The 22,049-nt window shown below is 41.0% G+C and overlaps 1 protein-coding gene across 1 annotated transcript in view; it reads right to left on the bottom strand.

Annotated features, from left to right (window-relative positions):
* Positions 1 to 14,023, bottom strand: part of lrriq1 (leucine-rich repeats and IQ motif containing 1) — a 40,031-nt gene extending 26,008 nt beyond the window's left edge. The window contains exons 1-14 of the mRNA XM_008291700.1: positions 13,986 to 14,023; positions 12,187 to 12,283; positions 11,943 to 12,025; positions 11,725 to 11,842; positions 10,962 to 11,137; positions 5,545 to 5,619; positions 4,998 to 5,072; positions 4,803 to 4,952; positions 3,363 to 4,724; positions 2,872 to 3,024; positions 2,644 to 2,794; positions 2,015 to 2,208; positions 462 to 589; positions 218 to 291 (exon numbers count right to left, since the gene is read on the bottom strand). Of these exons, the coding sequence (XP_008289922.1) occupies positions 218 to 291; positions 462 to 589; positions 2,015 to 2,208; positions 2,644 to 2,794; positions 2,872 to 3,024; positions 3,363 to 4,724; positions 4,803 to 4,952; positions 4,998 to 5,072; positions 5,545 to 5,619; positions 10,962 to 11,137; positions 11,725 to 11,842; positions 11,943 to 11,963 (2,677 nt within the window). The 5' untranslated portion in view covers positions 11,964 to 12,025; positions 12,187 to 12,283; positions 13,986 to 14,023. The remainder of the gene's footprint in view (positions 1 to 217; positions 292 to 461; positions 590 to 2,014; positions 2,209 to 2,643; positions 2,795 to 2,871; positions 3,025 to 3,362; positions 4,725 to 4,802; positions 4,953 to 4,997; positions 5,073 to 5,544; positions 5,620 to 10,961; positions 11,138 to 11,724; positions 11,843 to 11,942; positions 12,026 to 12,186; positions 12,284 to 13,985) is intronic.
* Between the last annotated feature and the right edge of the window lie 8,026 nt (positions 14,024 to 22,049).

The raw sequence follows: 22,049 nt of genomic DNA on the forward strand, positions 1-22,049 counted from the left end.
CCGCGCTTCTCAAAACTTAAAATACTTCACACAAGGCAACAAACTAAAATCAGTAAAAGTGTAAAATGTAAAATCATTAGATCAAGACAAACAGGTAAAAAGAAGATGAAACAAAACTTGTATAATTTGAACAAACTACATGCATAGCAGAAGTCAGAATGACTTTATGGTTAAGGGAAGTGGATGAATAGTCCAGTTAAGCACGGCAGCATGTTACCTGATAGACAGTTGAAACTTAGACGAAGATTTTCAAGGGACAAAAAATCAGACATGGAGGGCAGCTGCGTAATTCTAGAAACAAAGAGACAAATGAAAAGCCTGTTAAAGCTATCTTTCGTATCATCGTTAAATACTGAAACATTATGAACAATGTGACTAGTTTAAAAGTTGTCGAAGTTGCCTGAGTCATCTAAAAATAGGATGAGACAGATGTTAAGTAGGACTGGAGGGATATTGTGTACCTGTTTTGGGCCACAGAGAGGTGTTGCAGGAGGGGAAGCCAGCAGGCAGTGAGATCTTGCAGGGAGGATATGCTGTTGTCATCCAGATGCAGCGCTCTGAGGAGGACCTGGTTGTTCAGGCTGGGGGGCTGAAGGAGAAACAGGGTGAAGTTGTCAGTTAACACTGGTCACACTGTGAGGTTAGACTAACTTTACACTGCTGCTGCTGCTGGTCCAGCAGCACAAACTGACGCTGTCCATCAATGTCGGTTGTTTTAGCCCTGCTAGGGTTACTGCCATCAGTGTGGACCACAAGGGAAGCTCAGAAGTAATCATTTGGAAACCCTGAGCATATAGAGACCATCTTACTGAATACTTTTCCTCAAGTGTATTTACTTACTGAGTACTTTTCCTCAACGTGCTTTGCACGTTTTGTTTTGGGATTTTTTTTTTTTTTTCAATTACACAGGAGTTAATCTATACAAGAAATATAAAGCATCTGGACACTCTCTCTATAACTACTGCTGATTGAGTATTCTCTTGGAAGACATTTTGACTTCACAAACACAGGCAAAACTAGTAACAGTAACTGCTGCCTTTCATTTGTCGCTCCAATTGTGCATCTTGGTTTTGTTTAATTGAAGCCAAATGCAAGAATGCTTGTCCCGCTCGTCATTTCTTTTCTGACTTTTTATTTGGTTTTGGTTTGTTCATTGTCCAAATTTGCACTGTGGACAGACTGTACTATCACCACATTGTACAATAACACACTACACATCAACTTTTTCACACTACATTATCTAATGATCCCAAAGGGCTATTCTATTGATCTAAATATATATTTGACATTCCTTCACTTAATCCACCCATTTAGGCCTCTTATCCAGTGAAGGGTAGTTGTTAAAATCACGCTGAAAGAAAGATTTTCAACAGTTCAGTTTTGTTTTCGTATTAATAAATTCCCACTGGTGAGGTGGTTTCTGAGGCCATGATCTCAAGTTTTAAAATTATATTTGGATAAATTTGAAGCAAAAGTATCAGACCACCACACACCAGCCTGTGGTTTCATCAGGAGAATCTCTTCATTCATAATCTGTTCAAACTGGTAATGAGAGCCAAGACACTGGCATTGTTGACTGAAATGCAGCATCTCATAGGCAACTGTAACACTTTATTTTTAAGATTTAAAATCTATTTGGTACAACCTGATAGCTGAGTGGTTCAGGTGCATAGCACATAGGTATAGATACCTAGAAGTAGTGGGACCCTGATTTGATTCTTGGCCACCCTGACATTTACTGCATGTTGTTCCCCTGCTCTCTTTCCCACATTTCTTGTCTCTTTCCACTGAATATTTCTAATGAGGATGTAAATGTGAAAATACAATCAAATAAAATAAGCATCTAATTGTATGAGGGAAATCAAAGATGAAAGTAGAGTGATATGAGCTTAATTCAGTTGCATTACAAGTCCTTCAGCTGGCAGCTAAACCTGTCAACAGGTCTCACAAAGTTGTAACACTGAACAGTGACATCAGATCCAGCATTTTTAGTCCTCAGTTGTTGCCTTTTTACCTCAGTAAGACTGTTGCCTCTCAGATCCAGCGTGTGGAGCAGAGCGTTGTTTTCCAGACCTTCCACATTTGCCAGATGATTGTGTGAGCAGTCCAGGTGGAGGAGTGTATATACATCCTTCAGCCCTTTGGTGCTGATCAGCTGGTTATGGTCCAATGACAACCTTTGCAGTCTCCTCACAGACTCCAGACCAGCTAGGGATGATATGAAAATGAGATGCCACTTATTCAGACTGCAAAACTGTTCCTCTGCATATATGCAAAAAAATAAAACACAAGTGAAATGATACAGTCCACGATAACACAGTCTGTATGTATCATATTAGGGCCATGCTTCAGTTTTCATTGTAAAGTGCATGAAGTCCACAGCTGAAAGGCAGAGAGATGCTGCCCTCTAGTGGAGTATTGCAGACTTGACACAGGGGTTCAGGTGTGTCAAGCTTCAAGTTGCTACATATACATTGGAAGGAAAATAACTAATCAAACTTCAGTTGGAGACCTTGTTTTTGATACAACCAAACATTATGACAACAGTTGTTCAGATTTAACTAGTATACTTTTTGGACAAACAGAGTTAATGTCAGAGTTTCCTAAGGTACAGTTTAATGATTTTTTTTTTGTTGTTCTCACCAATGCGGGTGATGGAGTTGTGAGAAAGGTCAAGAAAGTCCAAACTGTCAGCACCACTTAAACCATGGATGGACGTTAGCTTGTTGTGAGCAAGTCGAAGAACTCTTAAGCTGGTCATATTTTTGCAATCCACAAATGAGATGTCATTTTCCTGAAACAAAACAAATGTAAAACTGTAGGACACAATTGAGCAGTTAGAAACAGATAAAACTTTGATTCTCTATTCACCTCTAGATCAATGTAGCAGAGCTCTTGTAACTGGCTGATGCCTTCCAAGGATTTCAGGCCACAGCGTCGGAGAGTGAGGGATCGAAGCTGATTGCAATGGACAAGAGTGGACAAGCTACATCCTGGTAAGTCCTCCAAGGTCACCATGGTTACCTGAAAGAGAGGCTAAGATGTTTTTAAGGCTTGCTTGAAGGTTTGTCTGGATTTTGAGAGATTAAATAAGCATGTTTGACATTTACGGTTATACTAATGATTTGATTTTCCTTACAAATAGACTATGTAATACATTTGTTTCTTTAACATTGTATGTTTTACTGCCAAGTAATGTATTGTGCAACGTATCTAATGACGCTGGTGGGTGTCATTGAGGTCTCAAAGGGAAATATTGACATGTGAATGTTTTTACCTTGATTAAGACACAACTGACCCAAAATATTAAGTATGAAATATGATGATTTTTGTGTGTGTATCTGCGGCTTAGCCTTTTTTACCTCCTGCAGTGATTTCCAGCCTGTGGACTGAAGCAGAGTGTGTGGGCAGAGAGGAGGCAGACTGCTGGCCTCAGGTGCCCTCCTCAGCCCTCTGTGACTCCAGGCAGATCCTTTCGGCTTCCTCCTGGTCTGGAGGCACAGTTTGGACCACGAGACACAGTCCTTCATCCACAACAGCCTCTTCTGCTCTGTGTGCTCTGGTAATGAGCAGGAAGAAGCGCAAGACCTCACTGCTGGATCTTGTTGATCTGTAGTTTTACATATGGAGGTCTGACTGATGTTCTTCTCTGCGTCTTGCTGTTGTGCCGTTACAGAGATGTTGGGCCCTGCTGTGGACTCCCTGGGTAAAGGAGCTGAGCTTGAGAAGGTCAATGCAGTGCTGACTCCCAGCTGTGAAGGCAGGGAGTGCCCAGTGCTACCTGTATTCTCATTTTGAGATCTTGTGCTTTCCCTCTCTTGTTTCAGTATCCTTTCTTCTGTCTTTATGTTTTCCTCTATGCCTTCTCTCGCCTCTTTTCTATTATATGTCTTGTCTGTCTGTGTATTTCTTGTTCCCATATCATCCTTCTCTTTGTATTTCTTCACCTCTTCCTGCCTCCTCTCTTTATTCTTTGTTTCTGTTTTGTGCTCCCTTTTCCTGTTGTCTGCTTCACATCCTTTATATCCCTCCATTTTTTGCTTTGATCTTATTTCTTTGTTTATGTTTATGTACTCTTCATCTTCCTTCTGTCTCCTCATTTCTTCATTATGCCCTTCAGTCAGCTCCTCCTCTTTAGTTTTCTTCTCCTCTTCACTTCTTGCCATATCTTTATTTTCCAAACTATGTCTCATCTCATCCTTCTTGTTTCTCTTATGTTCATTTCCCTTGAGTTTAATTTCTATTTTTCTACTTCCCCCTTCCCTTCTTCTTATCTGTCCATCCATAACTTTCTTTGGGACCTCTGACTTTTGTCTTTCCTCGTCACTTTCTCTTTCCATCTCATTTTTTTCCATCTCCTCCTGCTTCATCATCATCTCAAGCTCCTTAGTTACTCTCTGTCCTTCCTTTCTTCTCTCCTCTTCATCCTCCCTCTTTTTCCTCTCCTCATCTTCCATCTTTCTCTGATCATCCTTACACGGTATTTCTTTTTTTCCCTTTTCATCTTCTGTTAGTGTCCTTCCAGTCATCTTCATCATATTCTTCGTATCTCCCCTTTTCATTGTTTTATCCTCCTCTTGCTTCTTATTTTTATCCCTCTCTTTCAGTTTCTCCTCCCCCCTTTTTCTTTCCTCTTCTTCTACCAGTCTTCTTTTCTCCTCTTCTTTTAATCGTATTTCTTTTATTTTTCTTTCTTCCTCCATCTTCCTCATCTCTTCTTCTATCTTGTTTTTTTCCTCTTCACTTTTCCGCCTTTCCTCTTCCTCCCTCTTTTTCCTCTGTTCATCTTCCTTCTTTCTCCTGCCTTCTTCTTCCTCCTTTTTCCTCTCTAAGTTTTTTCTCTTTTCCTCTTTCTCCATTCTCTTCCTTTCTTCCAGCCTTTTTCTAATGTCCTCCTCTTCCATCTTTCTCTTTTCTTCTTGCTCTTTCATTTTCCTTTTTTCCTCCTCCCTTTTCCTCTTCTCTTCTATTTCTTTCATTTTCCTTTCCCCCTCTTCTTTTTTTCTCTTCTGCTCCTCTTCAATCTTCCTCCTCTCTTGGTCCACTTGTTTTTGTAAGTTATTTAGCAGTTCCTAATTGGTAAAGATAGTTACCAGAGTTACAACAAAGGTCTTATTTTTTGATTATTGTGTGCTTTTTTGTGTGTGTGCGCTATTGTCGTTATTGTTTTAACTGTTTTAATTGTTTGTTTTATGTTTTATACATATTTATTCTTGATACACAGCACTTTGTGTCAGCAGTGGTTGTTTTTAAATTGCTTTATAAATAAAGTTGAGTTCAGTTGAGTTGAGTTAAACAATATTAAACAAACCACCTGGAAATTACAATTAATCCCATCCACCTAAAGTGTAATAAGAACTATAACCACTTCATGTAATCCTCAGTAATCCTCTGATTTTTTTTTAAGTCAAATATCCCCAAAAACACACTGTCTTCCATATGCTTACACTGTGCTGATTCCAAATAGGTAAATAATAAACTGCAAAAACTTTACTCATCAATAAGAGTGTCTTTTCACAGCGGGAGCCTCTGCAGCTGAAATACCTGCTGAAGTAGCAGCTCCTCGTCAAGCTTTTCCTGAGCTCTTCTCTCCATCACCTCAAGTTCCATCTGATGGAGCTGGACACAAAAGGTGATAATTAAGTTAAAACACAATAATGGTATACAATAACCACCCATTCATTCAGTAAACATTCTTCATTCTGGAGAGGTTTGTGTGGAGTTGGAGTTTAACCAAGCTGACATTCGGCGAGAGGCGGAGTACACCCTGGACCAGTCACCAGTCTACCACATATTCAACACAAACAAAGAAATAGCCATTTACAGTCACACTCACACCTAAGGCCAATTTACATTCACCAATTAACCTACGCATGTCTTTGGACTGTGTGAGGAAACAACAGCACCCGCAGAAAACCATGTAGAAACAAAGAGAACATGCAAACCAGCAGGTTGGAACCTAGAACCTTTCTGCTGTGAGGTGACCGAGAATCTTTGGTACATTTTATGACTTCTTTACTTTTTAAAACAGATGGTGTTTTGTGTTCTGAATTTTCTCAGTGATATTTTGTTCTCTGTGCTTTTGTCTCAGTGAATGATAAGGTGATACATTTTATAGTTGTCTGTGTTGACATTTTGGAGGATGCATTTGTTATTTTTTTTCCCAAAACAGAATGGTGCTTCTGTATCAGACTTTATTTCTATAGCACTTTTCATGCAAACAGAAATGCAACACAAAGTGCTTTACAGAAAATAAAAATACAATAAAACAATACACACAACTTTTGAGTCTCCTTGAATTGCTGAAAAAAAACAATTATAAAGGGCATCATTTGGCCTGGGGTCATCAGTAGACATGTCGATGTACAGTTGTGTGTCATCAGCATAACTATTGAAACTAAAGCCATGTCTCCTAATTTCCATTTCCAAGGGATAACATGTATAGATTAAAAAGTGTCGGACCTAAAATTGAACCCTTAATTTTATAGTTATTAGATGAGGAATATTCTGTACTTACTAAAAACTCTCTTGACTTGAATTATCAATAAAAGCAAAGTTTTGTGAGGAGCATGCCAAATGGCAGTCAGGTGTGGAGGCTGAGCAGTCTGCTACAACATACAATGCCACGAAACATGGATGGGATGTGCCCAGAGATAAAAACAGATTTGTTGCAGTCCTTGAGTAGTTTAAAAAGACTGTTAAAATCACTTTTTAAAACCTCAGACTGTTGATTGGTAGATCATGGTGCCAATGTAGACAATTACTTTGGTGGCTTGTAGGTGTCTACTGAGGAGAGATAGGATCTGATGGAGTAGGTCCAGAACTTTGGTTAAACAATATGTTGCTGCTGCTTGTGATGTAATGTGTCTTACTATGGAGTCGCTGATAATGAGTGAAGCCAGAGGAGGCTGGCTGGAGGTTGAAGCCAGAGTCAGAGGGATGTGTGCAGTCAAGGGGTGAAGTGTAGGTAGCCAGGTCGGAGAGAGGATGTATGCTGTTGGGAGTGGTGATTAACCGGAGAGATGGAGGTGCTAGACACTGCCGTGGAGAGGAGGAGGCCAAGGACAATCAGGCTCCTGGGTCGATGGTGGTATGCAGTGACCAGCAAGCGGGAGGAAGTCCCGCTCGTCCACGATGGAAAACTTGTTGGCCATCTGCAGGCTGTGATGAGCCTGGGGACGGCAGAGGAACTTCACCTTGGTTGTCCTTACCTGCAGCAGTCCATGACTCCTTAAGGCTTGGAGTGGAGCTATCCGGAGCCTTGGCCTTCGCACCAGTGGCCAGGACATCAGTGACATCAGTGACGTCCAGGAATGTCAAGTCCAGCTGTCCAGCAGCTCAGGTGGCCCCAAACATAGCCAGAGAGTCAAGGATCAGTTCTATAGATTTGGTAAAGTGTGGAGTATTCACCCCTCCAACTTGACAATTTTCTGGCTCAGGCGAAGCAGCTGTCACACCTCACAGAGGTGAGTGGAGGCATGACTGGTGGGATCCGGTGGTGGTTGAGGAGAACACCTGTGTCCAGTACAGATGTTGTGAAAAATTGAAAATACAGTCCTTGGGGTAAAACCCGTTTTAGGTGTTTGTGGTAAAAAAAATAAAAAAAAAAATAAAAATAATGTCGATCTGCCAGCTCCGTTAGTTGGCCAAGCTAAAAACACGCCGGTTACGCCAGCATGTTACGCAGTTGACTCTCAGCAGGGGACACACTCTGGACCTGGTCATAACCCATGGACTGTCCATTAGTGTGTCCTCTGTTGTGGACCTGGCTGTGTCTGACCACTACTGTTTGTTTTTTAACATCACCACTTTTAACCAGCAGGAGGCCCCGGTGACAACGGTGAGGAAACACTACTCTGAAGTGGCTGTAAATCTTATTAAAATTTTACAAAGCACTCCTGCTGAAATTTTACCTGCACCCTGTGATTTTATCGTCGATAATTTTGACAGTAAACTAAGTCAACCCTGGACTCAGTAGCTCCACTTTTAATAAAGAAAATAAACCAAAACCTACACCCCCGTGGAGAAAAAACAATTCAATCAATACATTAAAAAGAAGCTGCAGGAGTGCCGAGAGGAGATGGAGAAAATCTAAATTAACAATACATTACAATATTTTACGTCAACAACTCAAGACCTACAATAATGCAGTCAGACAGGCAAGAATTTCCCAATTCTCACAACTTATCACAGACCATAAAAACCATCCCCTGTTCTTCTTCTCCACCTTTGATATTTTAACAGGCACTAATGTTAATAAAGTTTTTAAGATGCCAGCAGACGCTCTTTGTGAGAACTTTGCAGACCACTTCAGGACCAAATCCAAGGACATCAGATCCAGCCTTTTATCCCAACAAGTTTTACCTGTGAACACACCTGAGCTGTTGTCCTTGCCTAAGGAAACACTGGAGAGTTTTGCACTGGTTGATGCAAGGACACTTGGTCAAGTTTTCACCCAAGTAAACCCAACAACCTGCCTTTTAGACCCAATTCCCACACCATGCACTTTTAAAATCTTTTAGTAGATTTTTTGAGGGACAGATTTTAAACATTATGAATTGCTCTCTTCAGATGGGTGTCTTCCCCACTACTTTTAAAATGGCAGTGGTGAGGCCCCTTCCAAAGAAGAGCAATTTAGACTTAGATGTTTTTAATAGCAACCGACCCGTATCCAACCTATCATTTTTAAATTAAATTTTAGAGCAACTGGTTTTTAACCAAGTCAACGACTTTTTAATCAGAAATGACATTTTAGAAAGACATCAGTCTGGTTTTAGGATGAACCACAGTACCAAGACAGCACTTTTAAAGATTTTAAATGACATCAGGTGGAATTTAGATAACAAAAAACTTACAGTGTTAGTTCTACTCGATCCAAGCGCAGCTTTTGATACAGTAAACCATCCCATTTTATTAAAAAAGACTCAGACACCTGGTTGGCCTCTCTGGTACTGTTTTTAACTGGTTTAGCTCCTACCTCACAGACCGATTTTTTTATGTAGGTATGGATACGTGTTCCTCAGGAACCCATAAAATTAGGTGTGGGGTTCCCCAAGGTTCAATTTTAGGTCCCATTCTTTTAGTCTTTACATGCTTCCACTTGGGGACGTCATCAGGAGACACGGCATCAGTTTCCATAGCTTCGTCGATGATACACAGCTGTACGTTGCTGTCTCCTGATGACACAGGACCAATGGATGCCCTTTTTAACTACATTTTAGACATCAAGTCATGGCATGGCAGCGAATTTCCTATAGCTCAACCAGGAAAAAACTGAGGTTTTAGTTACAGGTCCTGAAATCCAGAGAGACAAACTTCTATTAAAACAAGATTTTAAAGCAGCACATTTTGTAAAAAAAAAAACCTGGGCGTGATTTTTGACTCTGAGCTGAATTTTATTCCCCATATCAAAAATAGGTTTTTATCATCTTACGAACATATCCAGAGTCCGCCCGTTTCTCTCTCAGGCCAGCACGGAGGTGCTAATGCATGCTTTTATTTCCTGTCGTTTAGATTCCTGTAATGCCCTGTTCTCCTGTGTTCCCAAAAAGAGCATTTTTAACCTCCAATTACTGCAAAACTCAGCCGCACACGTACTGACGAGGACCAAAGGGCGGGCCCACATTACACCAGTCTTAAAGTTGCTGCATTGGCTGCCTGTCTGCTTCAGGATCAATTTTAAGGTTCTTTTACTAGTTTTTAAATGTCTTAATGGCCTTGCGACCTCCTATTTATCAGACCTGCTTTTACCATATCGACCTTCGCAGATCTTGAGGTCCTCTGGCAGCGGCCTTTTATCCATAGCAGTAGTCAGAACCAGAACCCCCGGGGAAGCGGCATTTAGCCATTATTGCCCCCACCTGTGGAAAGCCTGCCGGAGAGCCTCAGGACTGGAGAGACTGTTGATGTTTTTAAAAGAAGGTTAAAGACCCACCTTCTTAATCAGGCTTTTAACTGATCTTTTATATTTCTTCTTACATTCTTATCATTATTTATTTATTATATTGTGTATTTTTTACTGTTTTAACTTTCTTTTCTTATTTGTAGTTATCAAGCCTTTTATCTTATTTCATATTTTAAAGTTTTTCCTGTTAGCTCCAGTGTTTCCTTCGGGGGGGTCCTCCACATTGGGGGCTGTATCCGGTCTGCTGCTGGGGTTGCTGTCTGCGGGTCCCTTTGGCCCGGCTGGTTGGAGGGCTCCCCACCTCGGTGTGCGGGTCCTCCTGTCTGTCGGGGTTGGGTGTGTGTGTGTGTGTGTGTGTGTGTGTGTGGGTGGGCCTGTGCAAGGGTGTGTGTGCGTGTATGTGTGGTTGTGTGTGTATATATGTATATATGGAGGGTGGGAGGGACGGGTTTTTCTTGTTTTTAATGTTTTAAATGGTTGTAAAGCACTTTGTGTTACCTTCTTTGTATGAAAAGTGCTATACAAATAAAGTTTGATTGATTGACTGATTGACAGCAACATTCAACTTGGCGTGGCTAGTAGACTTAAAACTGGATAGTTAAAATCTTTGTGGTGTAAAACATAAAAAGGAAATTTAAAAAACAGGATCTAAAAGCACAGCATAGAATACAGCTTAAAACTGGTCAAACATATCAACTTAAGGAGAACTTGTGTTTGACCCTCAAACAAACCGGCATAGCGTCAAAGCATGCGCACCACAGGTAGGATGGTTTCTGCATGTGTGGGTTTCACCGTGAACGGCAGGTAGAGAGAATGTCAAGAACACAGCAGGATAGCAGTTTGCACAGTTTCAGTCATGAATGCCATGCATACCATTTTCTAATAGCCCTATTTTACTATAAGGCATATATGACTACAAATATGAAATAAAATTATTAAATTACAGAGGTTCCCATATTTGCACATGTAAAAGAGTAACCAACATCTATATCTGCTTTAATATTCTGTCCTTAGGACATAGTACTTTGTTAAGAGAAGGAAGTCCAGAATCACTTACCTTCTCTGCCTCCATTATCTTCCTCAGTTCTTCCTGGAAGTCCATTTCTCTTTGTCGCCTTTGCTCATTTTCCTGCATCTCCTCACAGTGGCCAGTCTCTGGCTCTGCCTCACATTCACTGATTTTCAATTCCAAATCATCCTCATTGTCCATATATTCATCTGTTCCTGCTTCATCTGCACAATACAAAAGTACAAGTGCAAGGCTTTAGTAGTAGTTCAGGAAAAGAGAGGGAAAACCACACAATTAGTGTGTCATAGTATATGGTATTTCCATTGACTCGTAAATTGTGTATTATTAAAATATTAATCATCAACTTCACCATCACCCTCAGGCTTTCACTGGTAAGTTTAAAATTCTATTCTGTATTCAAAAGCTAGAATTATGTCCATCAATCATACTGTGCCAAAAGAAAAAGAACAAAAACAGGACAGCAGTGACCTCTTGTGGGAAACAGTTCCATTACCACATATGCTACAGTGCATTGAGAGACCTTCAGCATGCTCTCAGTGGATGAAGAAGGGTTGTTCACAACTGAATACTACATAGGATTTTATTAAACATCAAAACAATACTGATCTTCAGGAATCATGCTTTTTAACTGCAATAAATTATGTTTTATCACTGACGAGTCTTTCCAAAAACGTGACACATTTTCCTGGAAAAAAACATCTAAAGATAACTTAAATACTAAAAAGTATACTTCAAAGTGAATTTGAGACAAACCATGTAGGGTTGATACAGCACCAAACCTGTTCTCTACCTTCATCACTGGGAGGCACGGGTAGACTGTGAGTGAAAAATGCTTGGGTCTCTGTCAGCGCATGATGAAGTTGGTCATCATCAGACTTGTTCACCACATTGTCTGTTTTATAGATAAGCTGCATCAGGATAACAGGAAAATATTAAGTTGTGTGCCATTATATTTTGGATGTCAAGTAATAAAATACTTGAGATTAGGTTATAAAGAGACACATTTACCTGCTCATTTTGTTTCTTCATATCCTTACTGAGGTCATTATGCAAATTTATTGCACCCTCAGTGTGATGCGATACACTGAAATCTGGAAGGCAATTCAACAAAAACACAGATAATATCTACTATGGTGTGGAAGCAATCTTAGCAACTTTATTAGTGTCTTTTAGGGGTCTTCTTCTTCACATCTAAGTAAAGAATTTGATTGAGGTGAAATTTGCTGATTCTAGTTTTATTATTCCACATTACCTTCAAGTTCCTCAAGGATGAGTTTCTCACAAGCTGCTACTCTGCTTTTTGAGGTTTCAAAGTAGCTGAGTAGAGACGATGGAAAATCATCTGAGGCCTAAAGTGAGAAAGTTAGTTTCATATTAGTCTGGTGTCATCACAACATCACAAAGCTCAATATTTAGGTATAATAATTAGTATTGTATCTGTACTGAACAAAAGTCTAAATGCACCATGTCATATTTAAGTGCGAGCTGCAAGGTGGCGCAGTTGGTAGCACTGTTGCCTCGCAGCAAGAAGGTCGCCGGTGGGGGCACCAGGATCTTTCTGTGTGGAGTTTGCATGTTCTCCCTGTGCAGCGTGGGTTCTCTCCGGGTTCTCCGGCTTCCTCCCACAGTCCAAAAACATGTTGAGGTAAATTGGTGACTCTAAATTGTCCGTAGGTCTGAATGTGAGTGTGCTTGGTTGTCTGTCTCTAAGTGTAGCCCTGTGATAGACTGGCAACCTGTCCAGGGTGTCCCCTGCCTTTGCCCTAAGTCAGCTGGGATAGGCTCCAGCACCCAGTGACCCTAGTGAGGATTAAGTGGTGTATAGATAATGGATGGATGGATGGATGGATATTTAAGGGGCAGTTCATCCATTCAACTCATTCCTTCTTACATAACGGAATAAGCATTTGTTTTTCCAACACACTGCATATTTACAATAGAATGGACGTCATGAAACAAACAAGTACACACTAAATTGGAACTGAAAAAGAGGAGATGGAGAGCGACATCATAGTATAGAAATTACAAGTCGGTGTTGAGTCACACATGTCGGTGTTGAGTCACACATCTGCGATACACAGTTTAAGGTTTAAAGAGGGTGTTGATGCTGCTTGTGGAATTTTGTCCCACTCTTCCTGAAGGTCTCTGCAAAGTTGCAGAAATTTTGGGGGCAGGATCGCTATGTGGGACACGTCCTCCCACAAGTGAAATTATTTCTTGGATGAAAAATAGTGTGATTGAGGACCTTCCTTTAAAGCCACCCCTGACCATAATGTGGATTTACTCATTGGTCGAGAACCTGTCACCAGTTGAACAGCTGAAAACTTTTTGTGCATAACTGACTAAACCTTTTGTAACCAGAGCAATGGGAAAGAGTTATTCAGCTTTTCCTGTAAGTTAGGTAGGAAGACCACTTGCATGCTGTGTCGTAGCTAAATATCAAAAAGCAAGTGTCACTAGGTATTCTGGAAACAAACTGATGAAATGACTGCCTGATTATATGAAAAAGTATTAGCGTGTATGGTCAGTGTGACAAACACTGTGAAGAGACTTGCTGTGGGTGAGTTTATATTCCTCCCATGCTGTCCACAATCCATGCATTAACTATTGTCTTAGCCTGTTTAGCATTACAAAGGATACTTTATTAGTGAGGTGTGTATAATGTGTGTAATACATGGCTCTCAAATTAATTTTCTTAACAGTTCTGTGATTACACAGTAAATTTGTAAAGAAGGCATGGCAAGTATCAGTGCAGTAGTTGCTAACTTCCTGCTGTCAATAAGCCACTGAAGCCAGGTGAAATACACAACAAAGAGATCTGAATTTAAAAAAACAAAAAACAAAAACAAAAAAGAGAATATACAACACATACAACAGAAATCTGTAAAACACATGTCAAATCTCACCACATGTGATGCTAATAAAAAGCTAAGTATAGTTAATGGCTGCTGCGGCCTACAGTAGCCTGCAGTCAACCTCACCTGTCTAATTAACATCCACATTTACTTTACTCAACTTATTTCTGTTTCTGCAAGAGACTCACAGACTTACCTCGTCCTCTTGACATGAAAAACGCTGCTGCTCTTCTTTAGTTTCATCAGTATCAGAGAGGACGAGCTTACTCAGCTCCAGCATCACTAACTCGGACATATAACTAGCATCCGTCACCGCTTTGAACCAACTCGTCTACCGGTCAACAGTCAGTTACTTTCGCTATTCATCGTCACAGAGTTAATTGAAGAAGACAATATTATTAAATACACGCACTTTGCCTGAATATTATTCTGTTCCGCACGTCAAGGTTAATATAACATTTGCTAGCTTGCAGAAAAAAGTCGGACAGATCCTTGTGCGTCTGGAGGTACTTCAGTCTCTATGGAAACGATGCTGTGACCTACGGAGTCCGGAGAGGGACACACAGAGTGCAACGCCGGTCACGTGTCCTTGCAACGCTAATTTAGCAACATTTTTATTTTTTCGTTTGAATACAGCTCGCTTCATTTATCTCTAACATGATGTTATTTTAGATATTATTATTTTACATAAATTTCACATTCTCTGGTCAGTATTGTTGCATTGTTTTCTGTCTTGTTAGGTTAATTGTTTATTAACGTAAAAGGCAAAATGAAATAGAGGTATCCTAGGTATGAGGTGAGAATGCTTTATTGATTCATTAATTGGACACAATAATTTTAAAATTGTGTAAATGAAAAGACTGTGTGTCATCATTCTCCTACAAAAGTCGTAAATTTTCCACATTTGGCAAATAAGAAATCTGAGAACAGCAAAGCTGTTTGATTGCAGCAGTGGAAATAAAATGTGGTGTCACTGACTTGTGTGGGCATTTTGGTCAGCCAGCTAGAAGAGGTCAGTGAGCCTAAGACCTTGTAGGTGAATCACAGGACCAGAAGAACAAAAATCTGTTGGGCTCTGAACAATGCACACTTTTTCCATGGCATTTCTGATCACAAAGACCGGTTCCTCTCTCCCGTGGTGAGAGCTCTGCACTCGTGTTGTACTCCTTCTCTTTGAGGAGATTCCAGTGGCCCACGCAGGTTTTCCCATACACATTCCTGACGGCTCTCTAAAAGGAACCCAGTCTCCTTCCTCAAAGTTTCAAAGAAGAACAGCTTGTCCTCCATCCCAAACTGTTTGGTCAGGAGACACTCTAAAGCCTGTTCTCTGTTCTTGTGATGTTCCTGGACAAAAACAAAACAACAGAATGGCGCCAGATTAGACTCATTTTTCCTTTAATGGCCAGAACTGAATTCCACAATAACAATGAGAGGCACTGCATCTGCAACCCTTCTGTGGCACAAGGTCAACACCTTCAGAGTCTTCATAGGTTCTGCACAGACATACTTTTATAAAAGGTCATTATGGGTCAAAGCACAACTTCAGTCCTGAGGCTGATGGGCAGATACAGGACAGTTTGGTGTTGCCCTCGTTGTTGGAGTCAAACTGCCCGTCCCTTATGTTTCATTAGGTCCTCTAAGATGCATTGACCAAGTTCAATTGCTCAAAAAGGCTCCATCAGCAAGCCTTGTCTGCTCCAATTAGGCCCAGGCCCTTTGTCAGTGGGCAAGGTGTCCGTCGCTTTTGTCCAAGTGCACAGAACCCAGACAGCAGCCAGACAGGGCCAAGCTGCAGATTTATACAGCAGATTATGCCAGTCAATGGCGGCTCCGGCCCAAACGCAGCAGCAGTTTGGATAACAGCCGTGTGTTTGCACTGTCAAGGGTTTTCTGTTACTCGTCTGTAGCCATTATCTTGGCAGCCACTGGGCCTATCAAGCCTATCATTTCCATCTGGGGGCTTTGACGAAAGAAGGGATTGGAGGGAAAAATTACCAGTATCACAACTACCCTTTCACTTTCTTTTTTACTGCACATACTGAATGTAAATATAGCAATGGATACTTTATTATTGGTCCATAAAATGTAAAATTGGCTTTAATGCTGTAACACATCAATTTGTCTCTTTAATGCCTCAGTTTGAGCTCTTTGCTGAGTTTAGTCATTGTGAGTAATAACATAAACTTGTAATAAAAAACACCCTCCAGAAATGTGAGAAGAAAAAAAATCCATGTGTGAACTCAACCTGACATTTCAAACCCTCAGAGCTGGAAAATGGATGATTCTTTTCAATGCACTGATCCAGATTATAGGCTTCTGAGAGCAAAGGAACTTGTATATGGAGCTGATGGAAGTTTAAACATATCATGTGCACGTGAGGGGGAAAACTTTTAAGCAAGCTAATCCTGCACAAATGCCATTATAAGCCTAATCACTCTTGTGTTGCATTCTTGGAGTTATCTGCTGTCAGATAATTTCTCACTAGTGCAATCAATACTTGCTGTTGGTTCTTCAAAATTGTTTGAAGTACCTGTACAACTGGCTCAAGATGGTGCACAGCAGTTCACCCAGTTCATCTTCAACATCTTCCCACCTGAGATTACCTCTCCCACACTGGACTGACAACAGCAGTGAATCAGTTGGACTTGAACACAGATTTGGATTGCCTTTCAAAGTTAACACTGCGCTGCCAGTGTGACCTTAGTACATCTAAATCTGCTTCAAATGACTGTGGGATTACTGTAATCAGAAGTCCCCCTGACAAGCTGGGGGGAACCTGGGAATAGTTTACTGCAGGTTTCAGCAAGTTATACTAACATTTCTACTAGTTTCCAGCCATAATTTATATGCTTCATCCGGGTTAACTGTTTAATAAATTCTATAAATGATATTTACAACATTTGTTCACATCTTTCTTGTGTCTAAAGTGTTCATACCCCTTGGAAGTGTTCCTTTTTTTTAACTTTTCAACATTGAATCATGGTCAATGTAATTTGGCTTTTTTGACAAAAATTTACTAAAGGAGTATTTTTGCTCCCTTCAAAGTGACTCACTTAATTCAACACAGGTCGCAGGTACAGCAAGCTGGTGCTAGAAGTTAAACAATTACACACCTTAGTTTGGAAGGTTTAGTCACTGGTGAATCAGTGCTCCTGGCTACAACTACACCCTGAAGACAAAAGAACACTCCAAGCAACTCTGCGTAAAAGCTATTGAAAAGCATATGTCAGGGAATTGATACAAAAACATTTCCAAGTCACCGAATATCCCCTGGAGTGCATTTCAATTCAAAATTCAAATTTAGAATTTGACTATCCTCAAAAACATATAACTTATACTGTATATATAACGTATCTTATTTTATATTTAAATCTCTTCTATTTTATTTTTTGCTCTTCGTTTTGTTCTTTATTCTATGTTGCACTGAAGGAGCTGCTCTTAATCTCATTGTACATGTGTATAGTGACAATAAAGGCATTCTATTCTATTCTATTCTAAAACTGAGTGAAAGAACGAGAGTAGCAAGGGAGGTCCCCAAGACACCTATGACTCCTCTGAAGGAGTAACCAGCTTCAGCTGCTGAGATGGAAGAGACTGTGCATATAACATTGTGTACCAGTCAAATCTTTATGAAAAAATGGCAAAGAGAAAGCCACTGTTGAAAAAAACTAATATCCCACAGGTATGTGACAGACTTTAAACAACTGGAAGAAGGTTCTCTGTCTGATGAGGCCAAAACATAACTTCTGGGCCATCAGACTAGACCAGGGGTGGGCAATCCTGGTCCTCGAGGGTCACAATCCTGCATGTTTTAGATGTTTCTCTCTTCCAACACACCTGATTCAAATGATCAGCTCATCATCAAGCTCTGCAGAAGCCTGCTAACGATCCTGATCATTTGACTCAGGTGTGTTGGAAAGATGCAGGATTGTGGCCCTCGAGGACCAGGATTGCCCACCCCTGGACTAGACGCTATGTTTGGCAGGCATCAAACACTGGCGTCATCACACACACACACACCATCCCAACCGGTAAAGCATGGTGCTAGCAGCATCATGATGTGGGGATGCTTCTCCGCAGCAGGCCCTGAAAGGTTTTAAAGGTAGAGGGCAAAATGAAATCGGCAGAGTATCAGGAAATCCGAGAGGACAAGCTGATGCAGTCTGCAAGAGAACTGCATCTTGGGAGAGGATTTGTTTTCCAGCAAGACAATGACCTAAAGCATACAGCCAAAGCTACACAGAAATGTTTAAAGACAACAAGGTGAATATTGTGGAGTGGCATAATCAGAGCCCAGAGCGCAATTCAACTGAGAACTTGTGACTGGACTAGAAAAAGGTTGTTCAGGGCATCCTAGTAGCTCAACTGGTTGATGAATTGGAGCTATTAGTCCCCACTGCAGTGGCAAAGCATCGATTATGACCCATGGCATGATTTGTTGCATGTCAGTCCACCTCTCTTCTCCCTACCTTTCCTGTTTCTCCTTGAATGCACTTAAATAAAGGCAAAATGCAAGAAAAAAAAACTTTTAAAAAAATAAATTAAAAAAATACAAGAAAGGGTTGTTCACTGATGATCTTGTGCAACCTGATAGAGCTTAAACAAAATTGGGCGGGGGTGGGGTGGTGGTGAATACTTTTGATAGGCACTGTATATCAAACAGTCACATGCTGACAAAAGTGTTCCCCTTACAGGCTCACTATCAATGGTAGCATTGACAACCAAGGGCAAAATGAAATGTGAGATCTTTTGTCGAAGAATTGAATACTGTATACGTACTTAGCATGTCCTAAGTTAACCTCAGTATTTTGTGTTAGGTTGCAGTGTACAGGATTCATTGTGTAGCGTGAGAATGGCTCTCAGTGACCAGAGGCAAACTGTACAGAACACTCACTGTTAGCTCTATCACAATACAGTACTCAATGCAGCATTTGAATCCAAAGAAAACTTATTAGATAAAGCTCTGATCACTGTGGTACATACTTATTTCATTTCTCTATAAATGTAAAACTACAACAGTGCAGACTGTAACAGCAGAGTGCTGTAGAGTGTATGTTCACATGCAGCAACATGGTATACACTCCACAGTGTCTAAGAGAGATAAAACAAGCCATAAAGAGAACACTTGGCCCAGGTTTGATGAGCTCTGTAGATCCCATGACCAGTTCTTGGCCTCGTGTCACAGAACAGTTCCAAGGGAGAAGAGAGGGGCGGCTTTACTGCTGTTAATCCTCACTTTCAAAAAGCATCTCCACCTCCAGCCAACAAACTCTGTGTGTGTGTGTGTGTGTGTGTGTGTGTGCTAAATGTCCTGGTGGGTTTGGATGTCATTACCTGTAACATCGTGTGTGAACACCAGTAGGAATGTGCACGAATTCAGAATTTGCTGTGAAAAACACAGTTGAACATTAATTTAATTTTTAATATGTCATTGTTAAGTAATCAGAAAATAATTATTTCAAACATAGCCACATGTCTATCTGCTGCAGTGGGCTAGAGTCTAACTGTGAATACCGGCTTAAAGCAGGCTTTATTTTGGACAAGTTGACACTCCACTAAATGGCAAACACAAAAAAAAAAAATTCCATTTACACCCACAATCACAGCAGACAAGTTTAGAGTCTCCCAAACCTGCATGACTAAACAAAGAAATTATTACACCTGGTGGGAAATCATGCAGACACAGGCCACCCATGCAAGCTGCACACAGAAAGAAGCCAGCCAGTTCTGTATTCAGAACACTAACTCCTGCACCACTGTGGTGCCCCTTGTTAGCATACTGATATCAAAATAATGCAAAATGAAAATAATAATATTGATTTTGCCCATAAGTGTGAAGGCATCGTGCTATTACAATTTTGATATGGCAACGTTAGAACCATGATGTTTTACCATGATTAGCTTGCTATATAATGGTAGTGCGATAATGCAATTCTCATTTTACCAAATGGATCATGAAAATCTGTCATTTCACATCGAACGCAGTATTTGACGGCATCACTTGACACATTTTCTGATAATACTGGAGTAACTCTCGCAGTCAAGTTTCTGGACCATGACAGTACAGCACAAAAAACTATCTGAGAATATGTATATCCATCTCCATCACAGTTGTGTTATACTTTTATATGGTCTGTGTTGGGATATTTTTAACTTGTTTTCAGGCAACAGACCTATTTGCAGTGAAACATTATCATTCAACCTGTGTTCAGAAACTTTTGTGTATTTGGTATTATAACTGTGACGGTTCGTGCTCAGTGACTGTGCGGGCAGACCCGAATGAAAAGGGAGACGGGGAGAAGGGTTAAAGGAAACAGGATTTATTAGGGAAGGTGGTGGAGTGATGGGCACCAGGAGGCAGAAGCAGATTCCGGTGAAGGGGTGCCGGTCGTGGGGGGTGCCGGGGGTGGTGCGAGGAGGTCCGGTGCTCATGCGTGCTTTTGTCCGTGGAGGATTTCCTGGTGCTGAGAGGGAGCCGTGGAGAGGGAAACCAGGGGCGGTGCGCAGAGGTCCAGTGCTCGGGGTACGGTGCTCGTGGGTAGCGGTTCTCGTAGAGGTTCTCCCGGTGAAGGTGCTCGTGACCGTGGGTTCCCGTAGTGAAGATTACATGGGTGCAACGCTGGTGTGCCAGGAGAAGTGCTGAGTGCTGGAGCCGAGGAGGGACACTGGAGACAGGCAGAGAAAAACACACGATGAGCTCGAAACTACAGAACATCAATATTAGCTAGCAATGCTCAGCGAAGTGTAGCAACTAGCGGCCTGACTGTACCACAGGGTAGGTATCACAATCCTCTGGCGCTGGAGTCTTGAGAGAACGTGGCTTTTAGGCTCTCTGCTGATGAGCAGATGAGCCGCAGCTGCGCCAGCGTGAGTGTCTTCCTCCGATCGGTCCTGCCCAGCCTGCAGGAAAACGACACGCCCACCAAACACAAAGAACAAGCAGGAACATAGTCCATGACCCTCGCAATAACCCTTATATTAGCTACAATAGGAAGCAATCATGTACAGTTGAATGAAAATTGATTCATTTTAATGTGCAATTCTGTTTAAAATGGGTTAGAAGCAGCAGAAGCTACTGTAAATCACAAAAAAGAATAGCATATTCAAAAACTATTAGCAGGCTGCAAGGTGGCTCGGTGGATAGCACCGTTGCCTTGCAGTAAGAAGGTCGCTGGTTCGCATCCCAGTGAGGACACCCGGGATCTTTCTGCATGGAGTTTACATGTTCTCCCCGTGCAGTGTGGGTTCTCCAGCTTCCTCCCAGAAGTCCAAAAACATGTTGAGGTTAATTGTTGATTCTACAGAACACCTACCAAAGAGTTCGATTACAGCAGATGTCTGTCCAATAATGCAGCTACTAAATTTAAGGAAATGTTCCACTATTATTTACTTCAATCCCATATGCCAACACAATGGAGAGCAGTTCCTCTAATCTTAGTCACACACAGGTGGTTAATCTTGTTGATAGAACTGCAGGGTTACTGCATTCATCAACTGATGCTGTTGCCCCATTGAAAAAGAAGGCAATAAATTATAATAAAATAGCTCCATGGTATAGTCAACAGCTTTGCATCTTAAAACAGAAATTAAGAAGGTTAGAAAGACAGTGGTGCTCTACAAATTCAGAAGAATCTCATCTAGCCTGGAAAGATAGTTTCATCGCCCATTAAAAAAGCGATCCGCAAGACGAGTACTGCCTACTATTCATCCCTAATTGAGGAAAACAAGAACAACCCCATGTTCCTTTTCACCACTGTAGCCAGGCTGACAAAGAGTCACAGCTCTGCGGAGCCTTGTTTCCTTTAGCTCTCAGCAGTGAAGAATTTATGACCTTCTTCACTGATAAAATTTTGAATATTAGACAAAAAATTACTAGCAGGTCTTTAGGTGCAGCAGCTCTGGATGCATCCATAGGACCAGATTTACAACTAGACTGCTTCTCTGCTGTAAATCTGTCAGAGCTCAAGTCGATAGTAAATCCTTCTAAACCAGTGACATGTCTGTTAGACCCAATCCCAACTAGACTGTTCAAGGAAATCTTTCCTCTAATAAATACTGCAGTGTTAAATATCATCAGTTTCTCTATATTAACAGGCTATGTATCAGAGACTTTTAAAGTAGCTATAATAAAACCACTACTCAAAAAGCTTACTCTAGATCCAGGCGTTTTAGCAAACTATAGGCCCATATCCAACCTCCTTTTTATTTCTAAAATTCTTGGAAAAGTTGTTGCAAGCCAATTGTGTGATTATCTGCATAG

Source organism: Stegastes partitus, unplaced genomic scaffold (genome assembly GCF_000690725.1).
Source record: "Stegastes partitus isolate 25-593 unplaced genomic scaffold, Stegastes_partitus-1.0.2 Scaffold17, whole genome shotgun sequence".
Taxonomy (NCBI): Eukaryota; Metazoa; Chordata; class Actinopteri; family Pomacentridae; genus Stegastes; species Stegastes partitus.